At 37.5% G+C, this 12,385-nt stretch overlaps 1 protein-coding gene across 5 annotated transcripts in view; it reads left to right on the top strand.

Moving 5' to 3' along the window:
- Window positions 1-12,385, top strand: part of DGKH (diacylglycerol kinase eta) — a 176,902-nt gene that overhangs the window by 111,022 nt on the left and 53,495 nt on the right. For all 5 annotated transcript variants that reach the window (XM_072760621.1, XM_072760620.1, XM_072760623.1 and 2 more), the window contains 6 exons: window positions 3,696-3,802; window positions 4,687-4,812; window positions 6,832-6,934; window positions 7,993-8,152; window positions 10,410-10,518; window positions 10,645-10,784. In XM_072760621.1, coding sequence (XP_072616722.1) covers window positions 3,696-3,802; window positions 4,687-4,812; window positions 6,832-6,934; window positions 7,993-8,152; window positions 10,410-10,518; window positions 10,645-10,784 — 745 coding nt within the window. The remainder of the gene's footprint in view (window positions 1-3,695; window positions 3,803-4,686; window positions 4,813-6,831; window positions 6,935-7,992; window positions 8,153-10,409; window positions 10,519-10,644; window positions 10,785-12,385) is intronic.

The following is a 12,385-nucleotide window of genomic DNA, read 5'->3' as shown; positions in this document are numbered from 1 at the left end:
ACTGGTTTATTCTCTAGGAAGTCTGTGCTCGAGTCACAAAGTCCTTTATAACAAAAAGAGTATGATTTCCGGGAAAGTGTTTGTCAATGTACACGAAAGACCAGATAAATGAAACATTTCAATGTCTAGACTAATATTTTTCAAGGAAAAACCAGCTCAGCTGAAGTGACCTTTTATATATGGTCTATGTATGACATCCTGAAGCATTTTGAACATTTGGTTATAGACACTCAGTGACTTTACCAGACTCTTTCATTTGCATGCTATGTTAAATTAGGAATTTTTTAAAACAATGGCATCCAACCCATCATTTCCAAATTGTTAATGGTTTACAGTTAGAAATTCAAAAATCACGTGAAAAGGAGCCCCTTTTCATATAGCATTTAGCAACAGTTACCTAATTACATATCCACTGAAGTGATCTCTGCTTTTAAGTATTTATCTGAAAAGTCAGAAACTGGCATAACATCCTTATCCACTAATACTTGGAGAATTTGTATCCTTAAAAGGATAAATAATGTTTAGTAGTACTCAAGTTCTGATTTTCATAAGTCAGGGTTATTTTCTCAAATAATCTGTGGTATACTTGTTTTTCATATATGAGCTGCTTCTTCCCTGGGTATTTCCTCTTTTTTTCTCTCTCTCTTGTGTTTTTGACTTGATATTTGTATATATTGTAAAATGATTACTCAAATAAGTCTAGAGAACATCTGTCACCAGCTGTAGTTACAGACTTTTTTTCCTTCTGATGAGAACTTTTAAGATTTACTCTCACAGCAACTTTCATATATTCAGCACAGTATATCTAAGTATGTTCACCATAGTGTACATTCATTACATCCCCATGACTTGCTTATTTTATAACTGAAGATTTGTACCTTTTTGACTCCCTTCACCCACTTAGTTTACCTCCCTTCTCCTGCCTCTGGCAACCACTAGTGTGTTCTGTTTCTGTGAGCTTGGTTTTTTGTGGATTTGTTGTTGTCGTTTTTAGCATCCGCATATAAGTCATAAGGTATCTGTCTTTCTCTGACTTATTACAACTTAGCAAAATATCCTTTAAGTCCTTTCATTTTGTCTCAAATGGCAAGATTTGATTCATTTATGTGGCTGAATGATAGTCCACTGTGGAAATACTCATACAGATACCGCATTTTCTTTATCCATTTATCCATTGAGGGACACTTCGATTGTTTCATATCTTGGATATTATGGATAATACTATAATGAACATGAGGGTGCAAATACCTTTTCAAATTAGTGATTTCATTTTCTTTGGATTAATACCCAGAAGTGGAAATGCTGGATCATATGATAGTTCTAGTTTTAATCTCTTGAGGATATTTGATAATGTTTTCCACAGTGGCTGCACCAATTTGCATTCCTACCAAAAGTGCACAAGGGTTCCCTTTTTTTCAAATCACTTGTACTTTCTTGTCTTTTTGATAATAGCCATCCTAACAGGTGTGAGGTGATATCTCATTCTGGGTTTGATTTGCATTCTCCTGATAATTAGTGACACTGATGATCTTCTCATGTGTCTGTTGGCTCTCTGTATGTCTTACTTAGAAAAATGTCTACTCAGATCCACTGCCCAGTTTTTAAGCAGATTATTTGGTTTTTGCTATTGACTTATAGAACTTCTTTATAAAATTTGAATGTTAACCCCTTATCAGATACATGATTTACAAATATTTTCTCCTGTTCAGTATGTTGCCTTTCATTTTGTTGATGGCATCCTTTGCTGCATAGTAACATTTTAGTTTAATGTAGTCCTGTTTGTTTATTTTTGCTTTGTCGCCTTTGCTTTTGGTGTCAGACCCCCCCCCCCCCAAAAAAAAAAATCATCACCAAGATTGATGTCAAGGAATTAGCTGTTAGGGAGTTTTCTTCTAAGAATCTTATGGTTTCAGGTCTTACATTCAAGTCTTTAATCCATTTTGAGTCAACTTTTGTGTATGATGTAAGAGATGCACCAGTTTTATCCTTTTGTATGTAACTGTGCAGTTTTCCCAGCACCATTTATTGAAGAGACTTCTTTCCTCATTATGTGTTCTTGGGCTCTTTGTCATAAATTAATTGGCCATATATGTGTGGATTTATTTCTGGGCTCTCTCTTCTGTTCCTTTGATCTATGTGTCTGTTTCTATGTCAGCACCATGCTGTTTTGATTACTATAGCTTTATAATGTAGTTTCAAATCAGAGAGTAGGATACCTTCCACTTTGTTCTTTCTCAAGACTGCGTTGGCTGTTCACAGTCTTTTGTGGTTCCATGAAAACTTTAGAATGATTTGTTTTAGTTCTTTGAAAAATGCCATTGGAATTTTGACAGGGATTGCATTGAATCTGTATATTGTTTTGGGTACTATGGGCACTTTCACAATATTAATTCTTGCAATACATGAGCATGGGATATTTTTCCCACTTATTTGTGTCTTTAATTTTTTTTTTTTATTAATGTCTTGTAAGTTTCAGTGTCTCATGTCTCTTGTATAGGCTCCTTTTTGATAATAGGGCTGGACAGAATGAGTGATGGACTTCTGATGAAGTAGTGCACTTCATCATTATTTTCTTCTATGTTATAATGTAGTAATCCCAACAATAATACTTTTATTTTTTTTAAAGATTTTATTTATTTGACAGAGAGAGAGAGAGAGAGGGGGAGAGAGAGAGAGAGAGAGCACAAGCAGGGGGAGCGGCCGGCAGAGGGAGAGGGAGGGAGAGGGAGAAGCAGACTCCCTGCTGAATAGGGAACCCGATGTGGGGCTCTATCCCAGGACCCTGGGATCATGACCTGAGCTAAAGGCAGACACTTAACCAACTGAGCCACCCAGATGCCCCCCAACAATGATACTTTTAAAAGACGGTGTCGTCTTTGTGATCTTTATCAACCTATTTCGCGTGACTGGATATTTTCTTTACATACTTGCACTTTAAAACTCCTCTGAATTATCCTGTTCTTTATCTTACTGATCTTTTCAAACTTTTAATTTTAAATATATATACAGAAAAATACAAATGCCAGAGGAGTACAACCCAAAGAATTTTTCACAAATTTAACACATTTATGTAATCAATACCCAGATTAAGAAATAGAGTGTTTCCAGCATCTCTGTATTACTGAATTTTATTTCATTCTGTGTGTTTGTGTGTGTGTGTTGCCTCCTTTCTCCTAAAAAAACTAGTTCTTTTGAATTTATTGCCTTTCTGTTTTATTTGTGAGTGGAATCTAAGTAGCAATCTATGGATTGATAAAAGTGCTTCCTAAATACAAAGTCATATGTATCATAAATAAATTAATGTCTTCTGAAAAGGTATTTTCAGAATACCTTTCCTATTGTTAAAGAATAATTTAAACTTTTTATCTTTTTAAAAGATTTTATTTATTTATTTGACAGAGAAAAAGAGAGAGCACCAGGAGGGGGAGCGGGAGAGGGAGAAGCAGACTCCCCGCTGTGCAGGGAGCTGACGCAGGGCCTGATCCCAGGACTTCCCAGGACCCTGGGATCATGATTTGAGCTGAAGGCAGATGCTTAACCGACTGAGCCCACCCAAGCACCCCAATTTAAGCTTTTAAAATTATTGTGTTTCTTCTACTTCTCTTTGAAATTTCATGCTGTGATTTCTTCTAATCATTGTTCCAAAAGTATATATTCATCTAGAAATGGTTGACTTTTTTTTTTTTTTTTTTTAGTGTGTAAATTCAAGGCTCACAAAAGATGTGCAGTGAGGGCGACAAATAATTGCAAATGGACAACTCTGGCATCCATTGGGAAGGACATCATAGAGGACGAAGATGGAGTAAGTTCAGTTCTGTCTCTGATTTCTTCCTAGCACCACCTCCCTTTTATTGTTTGCCCTGTGGGAAATGGCAGAGTTGAGTGCGAGTATTTTCTAGTAGGATTAAATGGAAGGCTTTGATTAATTATGAGTTTTATTTCCAGTTAGATCCTTCATAGTTTCCTTCAGCTCTTAAATTTTTTAAAAAAGATTTTATTTATTTATTCATGAGAGACACAGAGAGGGGAGAGAGAGAGAGAGACAAAGAGGAGAGAGAGAGAGAGAAAGAGAGAGGCAGAGGGAAAAGCAGGCTCCATGCAGGGAGCCTGACGTGGGACTTGATCCTGGGTCTCCAGGATCACGCCCTGGGCCAAAGGTGGCGCTAAACTGCTGAGCCACCTGGGCTGCCCTCAGCTCTTAAATTTTGAGGGAAATGTGAATAGGGCTTAGAAGTCGTTGCTGTGCTAGACTGGGGTTGTAGACCCTTTCCTGACAAGTAAGATGTTCTTTAAGGCTTAGCTCAGGTGTCTAATCAGATGTTTACTCCTTAGACATCGGGGCCTCCTTTCAACAGTGTCTACCACCTTTGAAACCTTGTCTCCATTGCACCTTCCATACGAATCTCTGATAGCACTTTGTAATCATTTAATAATAATGCCATTGCATTCATTGCTCCTCAATTAGACTACAAATCCTGACTGTCAGGGATTTAGTCTTATTCATTTTTGTATCCCTACGGTGCTCAGGGCATAATAGATGCTCAGTAACTGTGGACTAAATGAAAGGGTGCCACGAGTGATACATGTATTGATTCCATAGAGTGAGAAATAATTATAGATCTTCCCTGGGGTAAGAATGGTGTCCTCCAGTCTGTAATTTGACTGCTCTTTCTTCTTGCTGCACAGGTAGCTATGCCTCACCAGTGGCTCGAGGGCAACTTGCCGGTGAGTGCTAAATGTGCTGTCTGTGACAAAACGTGTGGGAGTGTTCTGCGTCTACAAGATTGGAAATGCCTTTGGTGTAAAACAATGGTGAGAGTCCTCTTTAATTCTTTTCATAATTTTTTTTTTATCTATGTGATTTAGGGGCAAAGAATTTACAGTATAACAGCGTGTGGTAACACACATGCCCATTGTAACATTCATCTTTTTCAAGATATATTCCTTCCAGTCTGGTTCCTTTTTAAATATCCTTTTTGTCATGCTATTGTATATTTTCTTTGTCCAAAGATTTCTTTCCCACAGTTTTGTTGTTTTTCATTATGCTTTAGCCACATTTAATGGTTTGCTATTTTCAGTCCTGTGGTACCACGTATTACACATTGAAAGCCACCAAATTCTGATTGACATGTGAAGTACAATTCTAGTACAACCTTGTGCATGTTCTCGGATAGAACGCCAAGTTCAGTCAGCCATGCACTGGTTTAATTTAAGTTATATACGTTTATATTATATCAATAAATATTTGAAAACTTTCTCACACAAGTAAGAAAGCAGTGAGAAGTATGCATGGCATAACGTGGAGCCAACAGCAAGGAAGGTCCTTCCATGCCAGACTGCATGAGGACTGGTGGACATGCATCACCTCGTTACCTCCTCCTTGGTCTTGTACTTCCTATACACTGTCATGTGCCTCTTTACATATTATTTTGTGTTCAAAATAATGAGTTTCTGACGGAGTATCTAGTTTGTAAAACAGTCATGTAGTTTAAACAAAATAAAGTAAGACCACAGTTCCACAGCTCTGAGTCAACTGCTAATTTTTTCAGTTGTCCAGTCTCTGGACACAATTTTACCTTCTTTGTAAAAATAGTGAAGATGCAACTTTATCTTCTGCTCTTTTCATTTAACATTGGCATAAATATTTTTATGTTTTGCTCTATGATTATCATACTTTAAAAAATTCCTTCTAAAACTATCTGTGCATGCTTGTTTTTCTCTGAAATCCACTTGAGACATTAATTATTATAAATTATAATAGGGAACTATCCAAAATTAGGTCATCAGCAAACAAGAATCACTATTTAATTTCAGTTATTTTCTCAAAAGTCTTGATAAATATGTTTAATTAATATACCAGTCTTCTAAAAGGACTAATGAAATAAACTTTATTAAATGAATACTCTATGAAGTGTCTGCTTTTACTGCTCAAAATGGTTCAAGGCTCTCTAGGTGAGTACATAAATTATTGTAAATTCCCTGCGTTCGTCTTAACAAATTAGCCCTGCTCTCGTTCACAATAATATCTTGACTGACCTTGAAACTTTTTGTTTCTCCAGGGTTTACATGTTTACTGAGCGCCTATGATATGTATCACTTTCCAAGATAAGTGTGCAATACTAGCACATTTTCCTTTTCTTGACAGAGCCAGAAGTCTAGCTGAGAAAATAGGTGCAGATGTACTTATACCTATAATAACATGAAAATGTTCTATAGAAAAAAAACCCATGTCAATAGAAAATTTTAGGACCACTGTAGAAAGAGCAGACACATTACAGATTTTATTTTCATTAAATTCTCTTAGAATGTTACAGTAGAGGTCACAGGTTTTTTATGGACGATGATAGTGACAGGTAGTTAGCTTTCCTCCTTTCTCTCCCTCCCTCTTTCCATTTATTCCTGCTCTCTTCTCTCCCCTCTCTTCCCCTGTACTCTGTTCTCTTCTCTTCCTCTCTTCTTGCCTTCCTCAGACATTTCTTTTCTTTCCTTTTTTTTTTTTTTAGTTAATATCTACACCCAATGTAGAGCTCGAACTTACGGCCCCAAGATCAAGAGTTGCATGCTCTACCAATGAGCCAGCCAGTTTCCACTCACCAGGAATTTCTTGTTATACGCTTTTTGCCTGAGACAATCACAAAAGTAGGCTACACAGACCAAATCAAATTCCCATCTCTAAGATAATTAGCCCATTCCTTAGAATTATAAATACTGTGCCATGAAAGTAATTCACATACTTGATCCTCAATGACTAGTTCCTTAGATGTAATTTATGCCATAATAAAACATAGATATATTTTTATGATTCTTGAAGGTTTATTTGTTTGTTATTAGGTACACACTGCCTGCAAAGATTTATACCATCCTGTGTGTCCCCTTGGCCAATGTAAAGTGTCCGTCATACCTCCAATTGCACTGAATAGCACTGATTCTGATGGTATGTATCAGTAGTGTAAATATGTATGTTCCTGGTATATTAGATGTTGATATGTACATTTACTTTCCTAGAATAAAGGGAACTGTAATTGGTTATTCTGGTCAGTTTTTATAGGAGTCCAGTAAAATTGCAGAACAGTACATCTCACTTTTAAAATAACATTTTAAAATTAAAATTTAACATAGCTATTAATACACTGGTGAAATTATTACATATAAAACTTGTAGATTTGACATTTCAGCAAATAAAATAAGATCATTATTCTGTAACAAAATGAGATCCAAAAAGGTTAATTTTTATGTGCTTTCTTCCCTTCTATTATTGAAATTGCCAGCATGACTCTTACTGAAATTTGTTTTCCTATAATTTCCTTGGAGGAACTTAGATTCCTATAAGTTTTTCTGGAATCTTTCAACTTTGTTGTAAGTGCTAAACAACCTGTCTTCCTTCTAAGCAAACCATATTACAAAAGGCTTTTACCATATACTGTTATTAATGTTTTGCATTGATAAAGTGCTTTATGATTTTCCTACTTTTTGCATAAATTATGCCAATAGATATTATACATATAAGGCTGTAACCTGCAAAAGATGAGATTTAAACCTTTGCTGCTAACAACTCTCCCCACAAGCCTTGATAAATCAAGTTTCTATTATTTATGGTAAATTTTAAAGTATTTTCTAATGCCTCATCAAAGAGAAGTTAAAACATTTTGTAATACTGAATATGAACATGAATTCTTTGACAAATGTGAATTTATAGATTGTCATCGGTGTCTTATAATTTAAGTGTTGTTAAGGTAGATAGTGTATCTTCAATTATCACTAATACTTTTACTTTCTTTGGTAGGATTTTTCATTGTAGACCATATTTTGAAAGATAAGTTCTATAGTCTTAGTATGTAAATAATCTATCTCCATTTGGGGGGTTAAATGATCATTTATTGTTCATGTAGTAAACAAGGTTCTTTATGAATTTATGTTCTTTTCTCTGAAGTTTCATCAATAGTTTAAAAGAGACATCTGTTCATATTGATCCTGTACTGTGTTTTTTTACAGGTTTCTGTAGAGCGACATTTTCATTCTGTGTTAGTCCTCTATTGGTTTTTGTCAATTCTAAGAGTGGAGATAATCAGGGAGTAAAGTTCCTTCGTCGATTTAAACAGTTGCTAAATCCGGCTCAGGTGTTTGATTTAATGAACGGAGGTCCTCATTTAGGGTAATCGATTATTGATAAATCTCATTAGAATGAAATATAGCACTGAGCATGAAATATGTTTGATTTTTTCAGTTCGTGAAGATTGTCGATCATCTAGACATCTCTGTGTCAATCTTCCCACTCTTCCCTTTTTTAAAGCTCTCATTCCAAGTTTTACTTTCACCTTTCTGATACTTATATAACTTCCTTATGTGCTGAAAATCCCCAAATTTGTTTAGAAAATATTTTAGAATATGTCTTGCAACAAACAATACTAACGGTTTCCTTCGTTCTAAGAGAGATCAACTTGTGTAAATATAGAAATACACAGTGACTCTAGAAAATGATCTGCATGGGTGCCTAGCATTGGTTTTTATGCAATACAGATCATCAATTTTTTTTTAATTTTTATTTATTTATTTATGATAGTCACAGAGAGAGAGAGAGAGAGAGAGAGAGAGGTAGAGACATAGGCAGAGGGAGAAGCAGGCTCCAAGCACTGGGAGCCCGATGTGGGATTCGATCCCGGGTCTCCAGGATTGTGCCCTGGGCCAAAGGCAGGTGCCAAACCGCTGTGCCACCCAGGGATCCCAGATCATCAGTTATTTAACCAGTGCACTACTGTGGGTCACAAGGACAGCTTCTTGAGGATTTGAGACTCCATTCCTATGTAAATGACACAAAAAACCACTGTTGTTGATGGTCCTTCTCCACTTTCTGGAATGTCCTCTCACAATCTGAAAACAAAACTAAATGTATTTTCAGTGAGGGAAAATATGCCTTGGGGTACTGTTAATACATTTATATAGCAGGTGTATGTGATTTTGTTGAAGAGGTGATACCATATCACCTGAAACAGGGTTCCAGAAACCTCTTCGTGACTTATTTCTGCCAACTCCACTTTTCTCCTGGCTTCCACTGTCACCTTAAAGCATGAACATGGACGTAGCAATGGAGATCTTAGCCTGACAAGGCCCTCTGTTTTTAATGTAACATTTTCCCGCCTTTTCTTTCTCCTGCCTTAGTCTTTGTATGTGCCTCTGTTCACTTCCCTCTTCGGGTTTCTTTCTCCTTGTTTCTATTGCCGTCTTGCCAAGTCTCCAGCCCTCTGGTCCCATAGGTGTTGGTCTTCATCATCTGTCCCCAGCCGCCGCCACCGCCACCACCACCACCACCACCACCACCACCACTGTCTCTTTGTATGTTCCTTCCACCCATTTGGGTCCTGGCATTCCCTCAACTGGCTTCTCTGCTCACCTGTCTCCCTTCCATTGCTGGTTGGGTGTGTCTCCTTTTCTAGCACATCTGTTTTATAATCCTTCATCTTTCCAGTATCTTATATTCTTAACATTTACTTTTCCCACCCATCCTTTATGATTCCAAGGAAGGCCCTTTGTGAAACTTCTTGAGATTGTCTCTATCACATATATTTGAGAGTTTCCACAGTACTCTAGGGGTACATAGGTCCATTTGGGAGGTGGGGGTGGGTCAAAAGTTAAGGTGAAGGAAGACAAATAAAAAGACTGACCCCAGACTAGGGGGGGAGAGAGAGGAAGAGCAAGTGGGTGTCTGAAAAGTGATATGTCTTTAAGGTTTGGTGGGTCCCTTTAGGAGCTGACTCGAGGGGATCCCTGGGTGGCGCAGCGGTTTGGCGCCTGCCTTTGGCCCAGGGCGCGATCCTGGAGACCCGGGATCGAATCCCACGTCGGGCTACCGGTGCATGGAGCCTGCTTATCCCTCTGCCTGTGTCTCTGCCTCTCTCACTCTCTCTCTCCCTCTCTCTCTCTCTGTGTGTGTGTGTGTGTGTGTGTGTGTGTGTGTGACTGTCATAAAAAAATTAAAAAAAAATTAGGAGCTGACTCGAGTGTCAGTAACATCAGTGCCCTAGAGTCACCGCCACTGGTTTGTAATATGCTATTCTTCAGGAAGTAACATATCCTTGTAATGGGAAAAAAAATCACTAATTTTACCATGTTGTACCACTTACCTTTCATTCTCTTTCCTGGGTTCTGCTTTTTTATTTTCTCATTTCACACTCCTTTTTCCTCATTATATCTACATTTGTACTTATAATCCCCTTTCCTCTGTATGATTAAGAAGTTTTATTGAGTTAAAAATTGTACCTTAATTTTTGTAGCATAATTAATATGTAAGTAAGAGTTCTTATATTTGATCTGAACATGGATATATATACATATATATATGTATAGAATAACAAAAAATTGGGGAATGTGATTTTTACTTATTTATATTAAAATAAAATACTTTTTGCTTTCAGTTTAAGATTATTCCAGAAGTTTGACAATTTCCGAATTCTTGTGTGTGGAGGAGATGGAAGTGTAGGTTGGGTTTTGTCAGAAATTGATAAGCTCAACTTGAATAAACAGGCAAGTACTCAATCTTTTCATGAGTCATTAACATGCATGTAGTGTCTGCTGACCAGAGAAGTGCAGAAGTATCAGAGCTCCTGTTTCTCAGCTTGCTTGAGGTCTCCCTGTTGTGTTCTCTTTCAGTGTCAGCTGGGAGTATTGCCTTTGGGTACAGGAAATGATCTTGCCCGGGTTCTAGGCTGGGGAGGTTCCTATGATGATGACACCCAACTTCCACAGATTCTAGAGAAGCTGGAACGAGCCAGTACCAAAATGCTAGACAGGTAAAAGTGAATTTTCTTCTGAAACTAAACTAAAAATGGCATACTGAAATCATTTTTGGCAGTTTAAATTTTACAAACTACAAGCCCCATGAGGACAGAAACTTCCTGGTCTTACCCACCCTTTTCACACCTCAGGTCTAGAACAGAGCCCCGTGTAGAGTAGGCACTCAGTATATCTATTTTTTGAGTAAATGAATGAATTGTAGCAAAAACTGAGAAAAGTAGTCTAATGAACCTGCTATTTTAAAAATAGAGCGCTATGTTGGTACGGCAATTATGTTTCATCATTGTTCAGGTCAGAAAGCTTAAGTAGTTCATTTTGTTTAGGCCCCATCCTCGTGTGGCTTCATTAAAGCTAAGGAAGACATATAAACTTGAGATTTGTTATAATATCTCTTCTTAATTATGCATATCAAAAATGAATTGAACCACCAAAAACCAAATACGAAAAAAGATAATGCTTTCCCAGTCACTGGGAAAGATTAGGAAGACCACATCAAGGAATTTTCACTGGGTTTATAGTATCCTTGATCGCATCTCAACTTCTTTCTCTCTGAATGCCCCATGTACCAGAAAGGAATCACAGTGTATGTACCCTGAGTATTACAGAGGAGGTGGGTAGGATTGGGTATTATTTAGGAACAACAGGACTCAGGAAGCAGTAACCACCCCTCCCCACCCTAAGTAGAAGACAAATGTCAAAATATCATTATAAACTTAAGCTAGCATGAATCAAAACAACTTTGATAGGATTAGCCATCTGTGGAACTGTTCCCGAAAATAACAAAATCTCATCAGGGAGCCACCAATCTAAAATGTAATTACTCTAAAATGAGCTATAACCTAATTAATTGTAACCTCGCCTGTCATAAGGTAATGTAATGGTTGATTCTTTTGCTGACAGGATATTTAAAAAGAGAGCTGGGCTGTAGAGCATTTGTCTATGGGTATCCAAAACTATTCACAAGAGGGATGCCCCCGTAGTTTGGGTGTGTAAAGTGGATTCCGTCTCCAGTCCTTAAAAGAACCTGGAGGTGATTTCCCAATTCTGTGCTTACCACACCACACAAGGTATTTTAAATGCCTTTTTGCTGCAAATTTAAACACCATTCTCGCTGCATCCCAGGAAATGCTCCTAGACATTTCCTCTACCCTGGGTGTGTGCTTTTCCTTCGTATGTTAGAAAAATTAGCTTCTCCAGGTGGTTTGCAGAGAAACAGTGGCCCCGTGGTGGAAGTCTTTGATACAGACCTGCAGACAACAAAAGAAGAGAGACATCGAAAGGGACTCAAGAACCTTCAACCATTATTAGAAATTTAAGAATATTTCATTCCGTTTTCTTTTAAAGATTATATTTATTTATTTATTTATTTATTTATTTATTCATTCATTCATTCATTCATTCATTCATTCTTGAGAGACAGAGAGAGGCAGAGACACAGGCAGAGGGAAAAGCAGGCTCCATGCAGGATGCCCAACATGGGACTCGATCCCGGGACTCCAGGATCAGGCCCGGGGCCAAAGGCAGGCACTAAACCGCCGAGCCACCCGGGCTGCCCCCGTTTTCTTTACTAATTTAAGAATACTGTTGGTGAAGAACA

The sequence above is a fragment of the Vulpes vulpes genome, chromosome 6 (assembly GCF_048418805.1).
Source record: "Vulpes vulpes isolate BD-2025 chromosome 6, VulVul3, whole genome shotgun sequence".
NCBI classification, from domain to species: Eukaryota; Metazoa; Chordata; class Mammalia; order Carnivora; family Canidae; genus Vulpes; species Vulpes vulpes.
Note: the sequence above shows the minus strand (reverse complement) of the source record. Positions and strands in the feature narration are given on the sequence as shown.